Source organism: Ammospiza caudacuta, chromosome 2 (genome assembly GCF_027887145.1).
Source record: "Ammospiza caudacuta isolate bAmmCau1 chromosome 2, bAmmCau1.pri, whole genome shotgun sequence".
In the NCBI taxonomy this organism is placed as follows: domain Eukaryota; kingdom Metazoa; phylum Chordata; class Aves; order Passeriformes; family Passerellidae; genus Ammospiza; species Ammospiza caudacuta.
Window position 1 is genome coordinate 34694725 of NC_080594.1, and position 14147 is coordinate 34708871.

The 14147-nt window shown below is 36.6% G+C and overlaps 1 protein-coding gene across 1 annotated transcript in view; it reads left to right on the plus strand.

Annotated features, from left to right (window-relative positions):
* ACER3 (alkaline ceramidase 3) overlaps nucleotides 1-14147 on the plus strand; it is a 56326-nt gene that overhangs the window by 16463 nt on the left and 25716 nt on the right. Inside the window, exons 2-3 of the mRNA XM_058823332.1 lie at nucleotides 2783-2893; nucleotides 10014-10066. Of these exons, the coding sequence (XP_058679315.1) occupies nucleotides 2783-2893; nucleotides 10014-10066 (164 nt within the window). The remainder of the gene's footprint in view (nucleotides 1-2782; nucleotides 2894-10013; nucleotides 10067-14147) is intronic.

The following is a 14147-nucleotide window of genomic DNA, read 5'->3' on the forward strand; positions in this document are numbered from 1 at the left end:
TATTTCAGTCTGCAAGTTCATTCATTTCTCTCCCAGATAATGTGCTCTGCCTTTCTTTTGATGGACATGTTGAAGATAAAATGTTAAAAAGCAGTCTTTGGTCACTAAAGAAAAGTTAGGTCACTCCCTGGACCAGTATTCAAGGAATCCAGTAGTGAAATATAAGAATGCTGTACAAAGTTAAGCTCAGGTCTATCCATGTGCATTTGTCAAATTTCTGATGTGCCCTATTTCTTATAGGCACAGCCAATAATTTCTTCTTTAGGCATTTTACATATCTTTTGCCTCGTGCCTTAGTTGCAATTTCTCCATTTGCTGGTTTTCCCACGGAGCTCTGCTGCATTATGTTTCCCCTGTTTTAAAAAAGGAAATGTAGTGAAAAAATAAGAATCTTTTTGGCAGTTTGAACTGTTTTCCCATTTTCAACCTCCTTGTTTGTTAAATAACTGTTTCACTTCCTTGTTTGCTAAATAACTGTAGAGTTATGAGTCTGCATTGTGTCACTTTTTTCTTCTTTCTTGGTATTCTTTGCTAATCTCTGTGCATATCCCCCTGCCATTTTTTGGTGGAATTAGTAAAAATCCCTTTTAATGAATTTATAAGCTATTCTGTGTGAGGATAATCCTGTAAAGACTAGCTAGACTTTTATGAAATATGTATTCCTGGGGACCTGGGTTTGCAAGAGGCCTTGAAGTTTTTGTTCTCGAAAAAAGTAATTTTGCTAGCAGCATGCCAGAGGACTTTATTGTTCCCCTGCCCCCATTTCCCCTTTTAAAAAAATGTATACAACTTTCAGTAAGTATGTTTGCAGATAGGCTTGCCTAATCCATGCTGCAAATGTTCTGAATAATATGGGCCAAAAAGTGCAGAGAAGGAGTGGCAGGAATGGACAGCTAGATTAGGTCTATGGTATTTCCTCTCTCAGCAAGATGTTCCCAGATTAAATGCTCATAAATTTTCAATAATTTAATGTCATTATAGCTTTACAGGAAGTGTTGAAACCTTCCCTTTCCTTTCCTACAGAAGAATCTGTTTTCTGCATTCTTACACCCATCTGAAGTTTGTTATCCTACTGCAAGTCTCTTCCACAGTCATGTGCCTTCCCAATTGTGGATAAACATCATGGTATTTCTTTTGTTTGGCATTTTCATATTTGAATTTTTGCCAGGCTTTTGACAGTTTCATAACCAGGTGACCTTGAACAGTGACATTTATATAATGTCTACTGACTTCTCTTGAAAATAGGCATAGTTGAGCACTGCTTTAGAAAGCCGAAGTTTCGCTATCCAGACTATGTAACCTTTATTCTACTTTTCAAGACTAAATGACATGTTTGCATGATTTACAGGAGGACATGGCAATGGTCAGTGTGTCACACAACAGCATTTCTGAGTGAATTTCTTCCAAATGTGGTCTGTGTTGAAAGTGAATCACTACCCATTGCAACACATAAGGGAATGTGGTAAAAAAGTAAAGATTCCATGAAGAATTTAAACACAAAAAAGGCCTTTTATATTGGTATAAACTTGTATATCCTTACAGAAGGTTTTTGTTTTCACCTGGGCTTCTTTTACATGGAGGAACATAATTCAGAGCTGTCTAGAAGAGTGAGATCTCTGGCACATCTGATTTGACTTGTTATAACTTAGTGAAATTCGTGGTTGGGCAGGATATTATGTTAAATCAGTAAGGAAGTGATTTCAAGAAGTTCTGATAAAAATCGGATGAGATTTTAAACTGGTTGAGAAGGTTGTCTCAAAGTGAGATTTGTATGTACTTTGTGAGAATATGGAAGAGCTACCTTGTTCAAGGGAGCTGGGTACATTTCTGCTACATGTGTTCTGAAATAACCTTTTTTCCATTTGACTATGAATTTTCTTTAAAATTGTGAAGTATGGATTTTTGGTTTTAGAGGTGCTGCAATACCTTAGGGTTATGTGAACATATTTTTTATGTTTTGTTTTTCTTTTGAATGGATCTTGGCAAGTAGGACTCCTGAAAAATAGCTGCTTGAATTAGGGGGTGTGATTCAGAAAGGACCTGTTCTCTCTTGTTCCTTGTTCTAGAATGTGAAATGCTTTTGGGATTTTCTGCTGAATAAAAAATACAGAAATGAGGGAGGTGTCTTCATAACCTCATAAATTGTGTATTTCATTGGGATATTGGCAAATTAGATTTCAGTTTTATATATATTTAACTGATGGTGTGTGAAAATGTGCAGTTTATTTTGTATAAGTCTTTTTTGAAACAGATTTGCTCATTTTTCCAGATTTATGGCATTTAATTCCCATAACATAACCTCTATTCTCAAAATTATGATTTGTGGTTAAGTGAAAAAGCTGAATCTGCATCCCTTCTGTTGAGAGATACACCATTTCCTTTTGTTTCACTTAAACTTTGCAGGATTTCTTGGCATTTTTGCTTAGGTCAGCACCGTTGGGAAAAGAAAAACAAGCCAAATCTAAATCACTGTACAAGAGCTGGGCTCTTGGCTTTTATTGCTTTCTCTGGTCTCTGCAGCACATGTCATTTTTTTGCATTGGGTAGAATGTAGGATAGAGTCCTGGAAGGGACCTACAAGACCATCTAGTTCCAAGCCCCTTGCTGGGGGCAGGGACACATTCCACTGGACCAGGGATGGAGAGCAGTGGTGTTTTGCTGGGTCACTTTCTGGATGAAAACTGTTGAACCTGTCTCTAATGAGTGAATGTAATTTTGTTAGGTTTAGTTAAAGTGCATAGTACCCAATTCTAAATCTCTGCTTTGTGTTTCTGTCCTACAGGGAACACAGTGAGTAACCTGATTTTCATTCTACCTCCAATCTATGGTGCAATTCAGACCTATAAAGATGGCCTTGAAAAACGGTATTTAGCTGCATATTTGTGTCTTACAGGTATGTGTAAAACTTAATTTGCTCTTTCATTATAAAGAGAGCTCAGATATGCAATGGAAAATATATCTATATATTGATAAACCCGGTAGTTAAATCCAAATACTATGTGTGCGAAAAGTAGACCTCAATTTGCTACACTTGTTAATGTATACAGAAATTTGTATCTGTTAGAGGAAGATGAGATTAGAATTCACTAAATAATTTGAAAAGATTTTAAAGTGATCCCTTTCTGGCTTTGAGTTCTGCTCAGTGCATCTTAGCTCACTCTCTGTACTTTTCTGATGATTTACAGAAGGTGTTTTGTGTATTCTACTTACAAACAGTTTCTCACAATATTAGTATTTTTGTGACATTTGTTTGGGAGAGTAATATAAGAAGTGGCCAAGATGTAGAGGGAACTGGAAGGGCATTCTTTCATGACTTCAAATTTGTTTCCAGTTCCTCTTCGGCATATATCACCCAGCCATCATGTCTGGGAAGTTTTGCAAGAATGGAAGAGCAACATGATATTCATGTTTAGATCAACTCAAGGGAAGTCTGTCCATTCTAAAATGACAAAATTCAGAAAATAACCAACTTCCTTTTAAATGTTAATTGTGTGACTAGAAGTGTTGTTCCTTATGAGAAAAGACATTTGAAGATGGTTCAGATTTGGCACTTGGGTCTCAAAACTAGATTTCATAGAATTTCTGTGTTTCACAGGATTTCTGTATTTGCTATAGCTCCTGTCTTTATGGAGGTTTTCCCCCGTCTTTGGAGTGGTAAGGGATTGATAAAAGTTACTTTTAAAATTGGCCTGTTATGTATGTGGATGGACCTTGTTGAAAAATGCATATCCATGTGCTAAATGTATTCCTTGATACCAGCTAAACTGTAACATACACAAGGTGCAAATTCACCAGTTTTCAGTTATATTACCTTTCCTGATCTATGTGAAACATAGGCAGCAACAATGCACTGCTTTTCATATTGTCTGAGCACTTTCTAATAAGCCACTTGTAGGCTTTCTATGGTTTCAATTTTTGTCTCAGTATGAAACAGAGAGAATTCTTAAAGGTCAGGGATTACTTTTAAAAAGAGGTGGTAGAAGTGATCTGTAAATGTTTGCTGAAGTTGACTTTGGGTGTTCTTGAATCAAAGTGTCCCATACTGCCATTCTATTTAAACTATGAAAAGGAACTCCTTAAATTAAAATTCAGTTTGAAGCTGTTTTCACCATGATTTGTGGTGACCTCTGTCAGTGACAGTTTATGATGGACAGAGCGTGCAGTCACTCTCTGACCAGAATGTCAGGCTGTCACAGCAGATGGACATTTCTCATATCCCATTCAATGTTTAAAATATTTTTTAAAAACCAAAAAAACCCAGACAACACCAAAAAAAAAACACTAAGAAAAAAAAAAAAAAAAAAAACAAAACCAAACAAAAAGCCAGCAAACCCAACTGTCTTTGATCACAGTAAATACCTTGTATTTCAATTTTTCCTCTCTCTGGTGTTGCTGAAGGGGAAGCTCAGCCTGTATTAAGACAGCATTGCTGGAAGGCAGTCCTGAGTTCCATCTAGTCTCATCTGTGACTGAGTTGGCTTTGATTCCTGTCTGAAGTGATAAATGGCTTCATTTTTATCTCATATGTTGGAACCTAACATTAAAGGTCTCTCCCAAAAGTGTTTCCCTTCTGCTTTGTGTCTGCTTCAATATTTGTAATCCTGTTTTACAGCAGTTGAAAGATGTAAAGAGATGTAGAAGACTTTATAGTTTGCAGTGAAAAACAGGAACAAAATGATTTGGAATCACAAACCACTTAACATTTGCTCTACTACAGAATAAAAGCAGTGAATGAAAACATAAAAAGAATTTTAAATATGGTTGAAATATGTCAGGAACATTGCCATTCTCTCTGTGCATGTGACTGAACAAGAGGCATACTGAACTGGAGATAGAGTAAGTGTACAGAAAATTCTTTCTGTAAGAAGTACCAGACAGAATGCTTTCCATTGTATGAATTCTATTTATTAACAGGTTTCACTCTATTTATTTAATTTATTAGAAATATATGTAGACTTAATCTGTGAAAAGATAGTGAATTTAACACACACTTGTGATTTCACTTGAGACAGCATACTTCATTAAAGACCATACAGCAGAGCTTCTAAGTGAGGGTTCTTTTGTTAAAGGAGAAATTCTTTAACAGTTCTGCTGTGAAGATGGGGGTGGAAGGGAGGGTACTTTAGTTCGGTTTTAGCAACTTTGAATAGTTACTGAGATTTTACAAGATACTAAAAGACAGCTGTCAAAGCCAACGTTAAAATTAAATCTGTTAGCATTTGAGAACGAGGTGTTGTTTCTAGACATTATTTTGATCCAAATCAGCTGCTTCTTTTGCATGCTTCCAGACATTTAGCTGATTGTCAGTTTCTTTGTGTTTTACCACACCGTGTTCAGTTCTTGCCTTTTATACCCACAATCTCTTTGGCTGACATTTATTTCCTTTTTGAAGTAAATGCATTTTGCACTATGAAAGTTCTGTTTGTTTCATATACATGGTAAGATCTTGGCAGCACAACAAGGGGTATTTCTGAATAATTGTTCAAATAAATTTCTTGTTCATACTGGTGACAATACTGAGGTACACTTTTCAGTAAGGCCTTTGAGATACAGCACACTGTTCTCAGCCCTTTTTTCTGCTGCCTTTCAGCATAAAGTGCATGTTCTCAATTAACTCAGTTGGACCTCTGTATGATTTTTAAGCTGTAGAGAACCATTTAATCAGCATATAAATTATGAAGAATAATCTTAAGCCATTATTTCAGTAAGTTGCGTCACCTGAAGTAGGTGGAACAAATAATCAAACCATTCCTACCTCAAGGAATAAGCAGTTGGTTTTGAGTAGTTTCTTATAATTCTGGAGTGTTGTGTCAGGTTCTACACATGCCAGTTCCTCGTACATCTTGGGGAACTGTGATTTTGAAGGGTCTCGATTTTTAAAAAACTGTGTGTGTATATAAATACATATATAAAGAAGTGTAACTTCTGGACCTAATGAAATAAGAAAGCACTTGATGAAGTAAGGTTTGTTAGATATTTCACTTGAAATTTGGAAGGATTGTTCTCATTTATATTTCTTTGGCCTGTTTAATAAAGGCTCAGTCATTCAAGCAGTGCCAAAGTGGAGGAAAGAAAAAAGGTGTAAAATTTTTTCTATATTAGGAATAGCCATAGGAACTCTTAAACAACTTATTAAATCTAATTTCCAGTGAAACTCTGTGTCTGTGAAAACAGTTGTTAGAACCTCTTCAGTCAGAGTTAATTAGCTTCTTCTTACCTAACACCTGTAGAGAAGCTCCCAGGGCCATGTCAGTGTTGTTAAATCAGCTGTGGCTGGGAACATTCCTGAGTGCTGAAGCCAGGCAGCGAGGAACAGCCCGTGTCTGTTCATCTTAGCCTCCAAAACAAGGTGACCATGTACAGATTGCTGCTGAGCGCGGGCCCCGGACTCTGCCGGCTGCTGGGCTGTGCCTGGAAGCTGCCTGGGGAAAGTGCTCATTTGGAACAGGCCACATTCATAGCACAGACTGTTCCAACAACTCACTAGTGCAGACACTTGTACCGCAGTGTCTGGGAGTAGTACCAGCCAAGCTGGGCGTGAATTGTAGAGCTGTACCTCTGGAGTAACCAGTGTCTCTCCTGTCTCTTATGCTGTGGAGGGGAAACCATTGCAACACAAAATAATCCATTAAAAGTAGTTAATTTAATTCTACTTTTTCATCTTGTTTCATTCTTTAACTTTTAATAGTGCAGTGTGTTGTTGTTTATCTTTAATTAGGTTCTGTCATTGTAAAAAAATAAAACGGAATTTAGCTGCAAATTTAAACACCTAAATGTATGTGTCTACCTGTGCAGAGGGTTCTGTCTGCCAGTGCAGTCAGTAAAGTCAGGAGAATCATCTGACTTGTTATAAAACACCTGTTTGGCCAGCTGCTTTACTCTTAATAATGACATTCTCTTAGTGGAAGCTTTGACAACTAGTTCATGTCTAGATACTTAAATAATGGTATTTGCATCTGGAGCATCCTTCCTTTGGAATATTTTCATACAGTGCCTGTATAGTTACCATTTCTGTGAAATCCTAATAAACTGATTTTTCTGTAAAGGATTTAGGCTCATAATGAGAATTTTGAGTGCTGGTGGAATAGTTACATCAAACTGAATTATCACTGATTATCTGATGCTTCTAATGCTTCCTAAAACTATTGAAAAAAATCCCTCTAGGATTAAAATCCTGGAGGTTTATAGAGTTCATATAGAGAGCTGGATCTTTTGTATAATATTCAATTATTTCTAGCCATAGGTATTGCCCATAAGTTTTTTGACAGTATTTGTATGAGGCAAAGTTTGTAGGTGCATTGATTTTACATCATCATAGCAACCACTATTTTATCCCCTGGTAGTAACCACACAGCGTGTTTGCTGCAGGACAGAAAGAGACCCTGTTAGTCTGCATAGAGCAACAGCTCTGACTTTGCATTTCTAGTCTTCTGAAGTGCAATTTTGATCTCATAATAATGTGATTTAATGTGTATTCTGTGCTTAATACATAATTGATATATATCCCCTGTAACTTGGGAGGTTCACTGATGTAAAAATGCCAAGTGACTTGTAGCATTTATGAAAAATGAGTTAGAGAGGAAATGGTACTTACTGCTTCAGATGGTGTTAAAGCTTCCCAACCAATATGCAGCTTTTAGTGAGTCAAGCTCCTTTGCCAAAAAAAAACCACCTAAAATATGAAAACTGCTTACAAGGTAAGGAGCAAATTTATTGTTCAGTGTGTCAGTGGCTGTATGGGAGAGTTGCTTCTCTTGAAAACTTGTGTCATTGCAGGGATTGTGATCACTCATATTTTGAAAAGTACAAAGCTGGCAGAATGTCTCATTGCAGATGATTTTTGTGAAGTAGATATTTCTTAAAAATGTCTCGAGCCTGGAACCATAAGATCTGTCCCTGTAAGCTTTTCTTCTTCCAGGTATCTATTTTATATAGATACTATAAATAAAACATTATTTTTCTACAATGCATAGTAAAATTTCATAATCAGAGAAACTCCAGGTGTGATTATTGCACAGAAGAAAGAGGGGTTCTATGAATTTTAACTGTAAAAACTAACTATAGTCATGGGATTAACGGACTTGAAATACTAATATCTGCAGCATGCTAGATTTTTTTCAAAAACTGAAGAAGAATTAGTCTAGAAATAATTGCTTCTTACTGTATAGGAGGAAGGCGAGGAATTCCTTGATTGTTGAGATTTATTAACACAAATAACATTAACAAAAACGAACAAGAAAACCCCAACCACATATTTTGCTAATTTAAAATCGGTTGAAATTTCTTATGCAATGGTTTTGCCCGTACTTGAAAATGACATTTATTATAAATTGTAAGAGTTTGTATTCTGTGACAGACAGGATAATGGATGGCACTATTTTAATGATGATTTTAATGGGTTTTTTCCTCCAGAATGAACAGTTGTTGTCACATATTCTGTATACATAGAAAAATGGTTATGAGAATTTCTCATCAGAATCTTAATGAAGGTGAAAGCAGTTATAGCTTGCTGTTTGGAAAGATTTTTCAGAAGCAAACCAATGTAATCAAAATTTACAGAAATGCATGTGGTTGTTTGTTTTCTGGTAGGAACTCTGCTTAATTTTCCCAGAGAAATAATGACATTGAAGTGTTTGGTAATACGTTTTGAAATGTTGCTGTATTACAGTAAAGTAGTTTTGTATTTCAGTAAAGCTACATGCTTAGGTATTTAATTTCCTTGAGTGAGTGTAATAATCACAGTTTTAGTTAATAACAGCTAAGGAAGCATCTCCAGACATGTCTCTTGACTGTCTTGGCAATCCTTTAGAGAGTGCAGAGAGATAGAATTCTTGTTTATGCATCAGTGAAACTTGACTGGTGTGTGTAGACAAGGTGATAGTCTAGCCACAAAATATAGCAGCACTACTCAGTGATCAAGACTTGAGTGCAAATTACTTGGCTTTCTCTAAGACTACAGTCTGAGGTAAAACATAATTTCTTGAAGGAAGACAAGATATCACATTACTGTACTTGTTCTTGCAATATAAAACTGAGCTAGGGTTTATTGAGAGTGTTTTACTGATAATATTTCAAAGTAATGAATGATGCATTAAATACTATACCAGCTTTCCTCTAAACAGAGAAATCTAACTTCCAAGAAGCATTATTCATGCCTGACTGAAAAAACTGTATAGGCAAAGTATATGTCTCATAAAGTAATTTCAGAAGTAAACTCAGAATGTGTAAAGAAAGTATTTCAAATAAATAGAAATCATTTCTTAGAAGCTCATCTTTCTATAGAGAAGGCTTGGAAATGGTGTTCTCATATCACAAAACAAATCCACCCTATGTCAGGTTGGTTTGTTTACCTTGAATTTCTAGTTCTGAGTTCTAGTAGCAATTCACTTCTGTTTTTGAATCACTTAGTAGTCTTGAGTTAGAAGGGAGCCACAATAATCATTGAGTCTAGCTGTTTAATGAGCAGCCCCTGTGGGTATTAAACCCCAGACCTTGGTGTTATTAACACCATGTTTTATGGAGACAACAAAAAGCTTTTGGTAAAATACATGTTTTAAAACTGGACAGTGAGCAGAAATACTGAGAGGCTTTCAGGAGTACTGGTTATTGAATGATGCTTTGCCTTATAGAAGGGTTGGAACAGAGAAATCTTAATTCACTTAAAATTAAAAAAAAAAAAAAGGGAAAAGATAGATTGATATATAATATTCCATTCATTCTGGATTCCCTCTGCTCCTCTCCTCTTTGAGATTATGCCCAATTAATCGGACACAGTACTGAGAGGAATTAAAGAGGACATTCACACCCAAAGCCCCATAAATTCAGGGATTTCATTGGTGACTAATATATAAAGTAGAAGGCTGTGGAAAAAGGGGGGTTTGTCTCTGCAGTAGAATGCTGATGTTCTAATTTCTTTCTCACTGTTAAGCATGCATTTCATGCATTTAAGTTAATGTACCTGAAAATTTTACATGGGTGCTATTATGCTGATGATAGTTTTGATTTGTTTTCAGCTGTGGGATTGGGATCTTGGTGCTTTCACATGACCCTGAAGTATGAAATGCAGGTGAGTACTGTTAAGTAGCTGTGAATCATTTTCTGTGCCTATCTTGCTGTACAGTCATTTTGCCATTTCTTGTCTAGATGAAACTTGCATAAAATGAGTTAATCTACCTTAAGTATCATTGTACATCACTCCTGCTCTCAACAAGGCAGTAATGCAGGTCTTGTTTCAGTAGGTATTTTCCACTGATTATATACAGAAATATGTACTTGCATCTAAAATAAGAGCTATCATCAATTGCTTATGGTGGTAAAGGACACTTTATCCTCTGGGAAATCATGTTATCTTTTTACACAAGATGTTATTTTAAAGTTCTCACAGCTTTGGCATAATAGCAAGCAGTATAAACTGGAGTTATTATTATTTATTGTAACTTTTCTCATCTTTATGTTTCTGTTTATCTAGATGGAGCTGTAGCATTAATACTGAAATCAGTATCTTCTGAGTAGTGGTAATTGAGTCATTTTCCCTCTATTTTCAAGTAGACAGCATTCTGTAACAAGTCACAGGACATAGGGATTGTCCTGGTATTTCCTGTTTTCTAAATGGACGCAGGAAATCTTGTCCTGTTGTCCTCTTTTACATCTGCAAAGAATAAGGAAATGCATCTTTGAATTAAAGTCAGGGTGAAGTGGGATGTTGTTCAAGATTAAGAAACCTACATTTAAAAGTCTGTGCTGGAAGTCTGTGTTCCCACCACAGTCAGTGGAAATACAGTTTAATCAGTGGAGTGGAGACAGGCAGTTGGCTGGGCTGAATCATTGTCCAGACTCCATTGGCAATCTTTGCTCAAAAAAGATTCATTTGTCTAAACAGAAATGTTTAGTGTTATTTTGACCCTGTGAGTGTTCTCTCAAGCCTCCAGCTTCCCTACCACAGAGGTGCAGGTTTCTTAGACTCCTGTCACATCTGCCAGTCTTGGATGGGTGTATTGGGAGTGACAGAGCATCTCAGGTGGCATTAGGCAACTATGCTGTGGCAGCTGAATTGAATCCTGCATTTCTGCTGATCACAGTGGGACCTACGTATTGCTGATTGTTTGATGTTTGCCTCCATAATGCTCTGGTTTGTATCTCTGGCATGTGGTGGAGACTGTCAGCTTCCACAGAGTGTACCGTTGTCACCATGTGAGAATATTTGGTGCTTTTCTTGGCATGAAAATGTGGTTTGTACAGCCATTTCACCACTCTCTCCCAAATTAGGGTGCTATTTACCTGTATTTGGTGGTGAAACTGCGTTGAATTTCCACCTTTTTCATATTACTTCCCTCAGCTGCTTGCTTCTATCATGGCCAGTATTTCAAATCCTCTTTCTCACACTGATGCAGAGGTGAGCAAGGGCACCCTGAAATCAGGATCATTAAAATGATCCAGACTTAAAACCTTTTATGAATGGAGAGATTGTAGGTTTTTGTTTGTTTTGTTTCAGGTGGGGTTTTTGGGGGTGTTTTTTTTTGTTTGGTTTGGGTTATTTTTCAGTTGTTGTTGGAGACTGTGTGTGTGTAGAGGCTTTATTTTAATCCAAGTCACTTTGCTACTACTTGCTCAATACTTCTTGTGTTGCATAAGAACAACTAAGGGACCTATGAACTGTGGTGAATAAAGTGGGGCAGAAGCAGATGATAAGGAAACAGGAATGTCTTGCATCATCTTGTCAACGGATGTAAAAGGCTTCGTGTGAGGCAGGGAAAGTACATTTATTTTGGCAGCTAAGTGAAATCCACAAGTGGTCCATAATTATTCCAATTGTTTGCTTACTGATCACCATGGAGGAAACAGTTCAACTAGTAAATAAACTTTCTTCATTCACTTTATCCCTCGTTATGTTTAAAAATCAGCATAGTTATTCAAGGAGACTTTTTTTTTTACATTTGTTTTGCAGTCTTAATACTGTAAATGATCGATTCAATTTGCTTAATTAAGAAAAATTTAAACACTTCTGTTCTTGAAAGCAGTTGTTTAGAATACTTCTGAGGAGTTCACCCCTTTTCTGTTTTTTTTTTTTTATGGGGATTTACTTGATTGGATTCTTGAGGAATGCACAAAATACTTATTTAGCCAGTGAAATCAGCTCCCTGAGTTCCCTTCTTTCCATGGTTCTTCATTGTCCAGGCATGCCTTTGACAGTACTCCTAGAAGCATTAATTCCTTTGGATACAGAAGTCATTGTCTTCTGCATGCGAATTGCAGTTAAGATCTTTTGAGAGGCTCTTTGTTGCTACTTTAATATCCCTGAGATGCTGCCAGCATATGAACTTAAGAGTGTAAGCACCTGTCCAAATTTGAAAGATTTTCCTGTATTGTATTTCTCGTTCTTCCCCCACCTTTTTCTTTAATGAGGTGTTAAATGACTCACACTCTTTAATAACCACATGAATTAATCCTGTAGCTAATGCCTATCAGACTTGGAAAGGCACATCTCTGAATTTATAAAATATATTACTATGAAGCTGAATTCAGCAATTGCTTCTCTTTTGTCCCCTCTAAGGCATCACAGCAAAGATAAACTACTGTGATGGCAAGGTGGCATGGAACATGCCTGCTAGCTTCAGCTGCTGCCAATGTTCCTGATACTGTCTTTGTGCTGCCTGTTGTGGTCCCTGACCCTGTAATGCACAGGTCCTGGGATTTTAACCCTGCTCTGCAAGGTTGGTTGTGTGCTGGCTCAGCACCTGCACCTGCTCCCTGTAAGTCAGACCAGTCTGATCCCCCCACTGGAGAGAAGCAGTGGCAATGTGGGGAAAGAGGCAGCATCTGCCCTATCAGTGGCAGCTTGGCAGCAGAGCTGTTGAGCACTCTTGTGAAACAGTTCCTGAGCTTTATATGACCAAATCACACCAAGCTAATACTTCACACTCAAGGTAATGGATCTCTCTCCTCCTGTAAAGAATTAGATCCACTTTTTTTTTTTTTTTCCTTTTTTTCTTTCTTTTTTCCCCACAATAGGAAATTTCAAAGCTAAGATGAAGTTTTTGACTGTGCAGTTAGAAAATTGTCCCAAACCAAGCAGAATTAGGCTGGCTTTATAAAAGAGTTTGAGTAAGCTGCTTACTGCTTTTAACAAGTTCCATTGCTCAGAGTAACATGGTTATGAACTTGTTAAGTACCTTGTAGCAGTGGTAGGAAAACTATTTACAGACACAGCCACCAAGAACTTGGAGTGATGATGGAAAAAGGTCAAAATCTTTTTTGCATCTAGTTCTTGTTTTTCTTAGAAGTCAAGCTCTAAAAGTTCTAAAAGCCCTAACTATTAATGTTTGCTTAACATATTAGAAATCAGAGGCTATGGATCTTCATTGATCCATTTCTATCCTTTTTCATTCCCATTTTCATGAAAGAAAGATTTTTCAGTCTTTCTTAAGAGGAGGTAAGTTTAATTGTATGTTTATAAGCAGAAATTCCTGAAAGTTCTTTGGTGAGAAATTTTACAAGAAAATGATGCTATGATTCTTTCTTATAATGATAAATGGCAATTTTGAGTTTACCTGCTAATGAGAAATCAACTTTGTTGTGATTACCATTTTAATTCTGTTCATTAAGATGGCAAGTTCCTGGAGAAATAACTGTTTTAGCTGTAACACATCAGTCTTCTCCCAAAATATAAAAATTATTTAAGATAATAAAACATTATATGCCATCATAATTTCTGGGAGAAACCCAACAAAACAGCCCAAAAGAACCCCACATCAAACAAAAACAAAGCCCTGTCTCTGAATTAAAGCAATGTAAGAAATTTCTAAAATTAGGAAGTAAACATGTGAGCATATTGCCCATCCTAATAGACTAAAATTGTATTTTATGCAATCGAAATATTACATTACAATTTCTCTGTCAAGTAAGAAGATGCTACTGACTCTAAGGCCATAGATGGGAAGGTCTTCAGCCTGGCTTTACAGAATTAATTCTTACAAATATTTTAAGAGGTATGAGCAGCAAAAATGTCAAGATTCTTTGAATGTGTGGGCGTTTATGAAGCATAATATTCAAAAGATTCAGAGTAATAAGGTTTTAATGCAGCAGCTTTGGTAGCTGAACAGGGTTTGACAGTGCTACGTGTTAGAGTACAGCCCAGACGATGGATATCC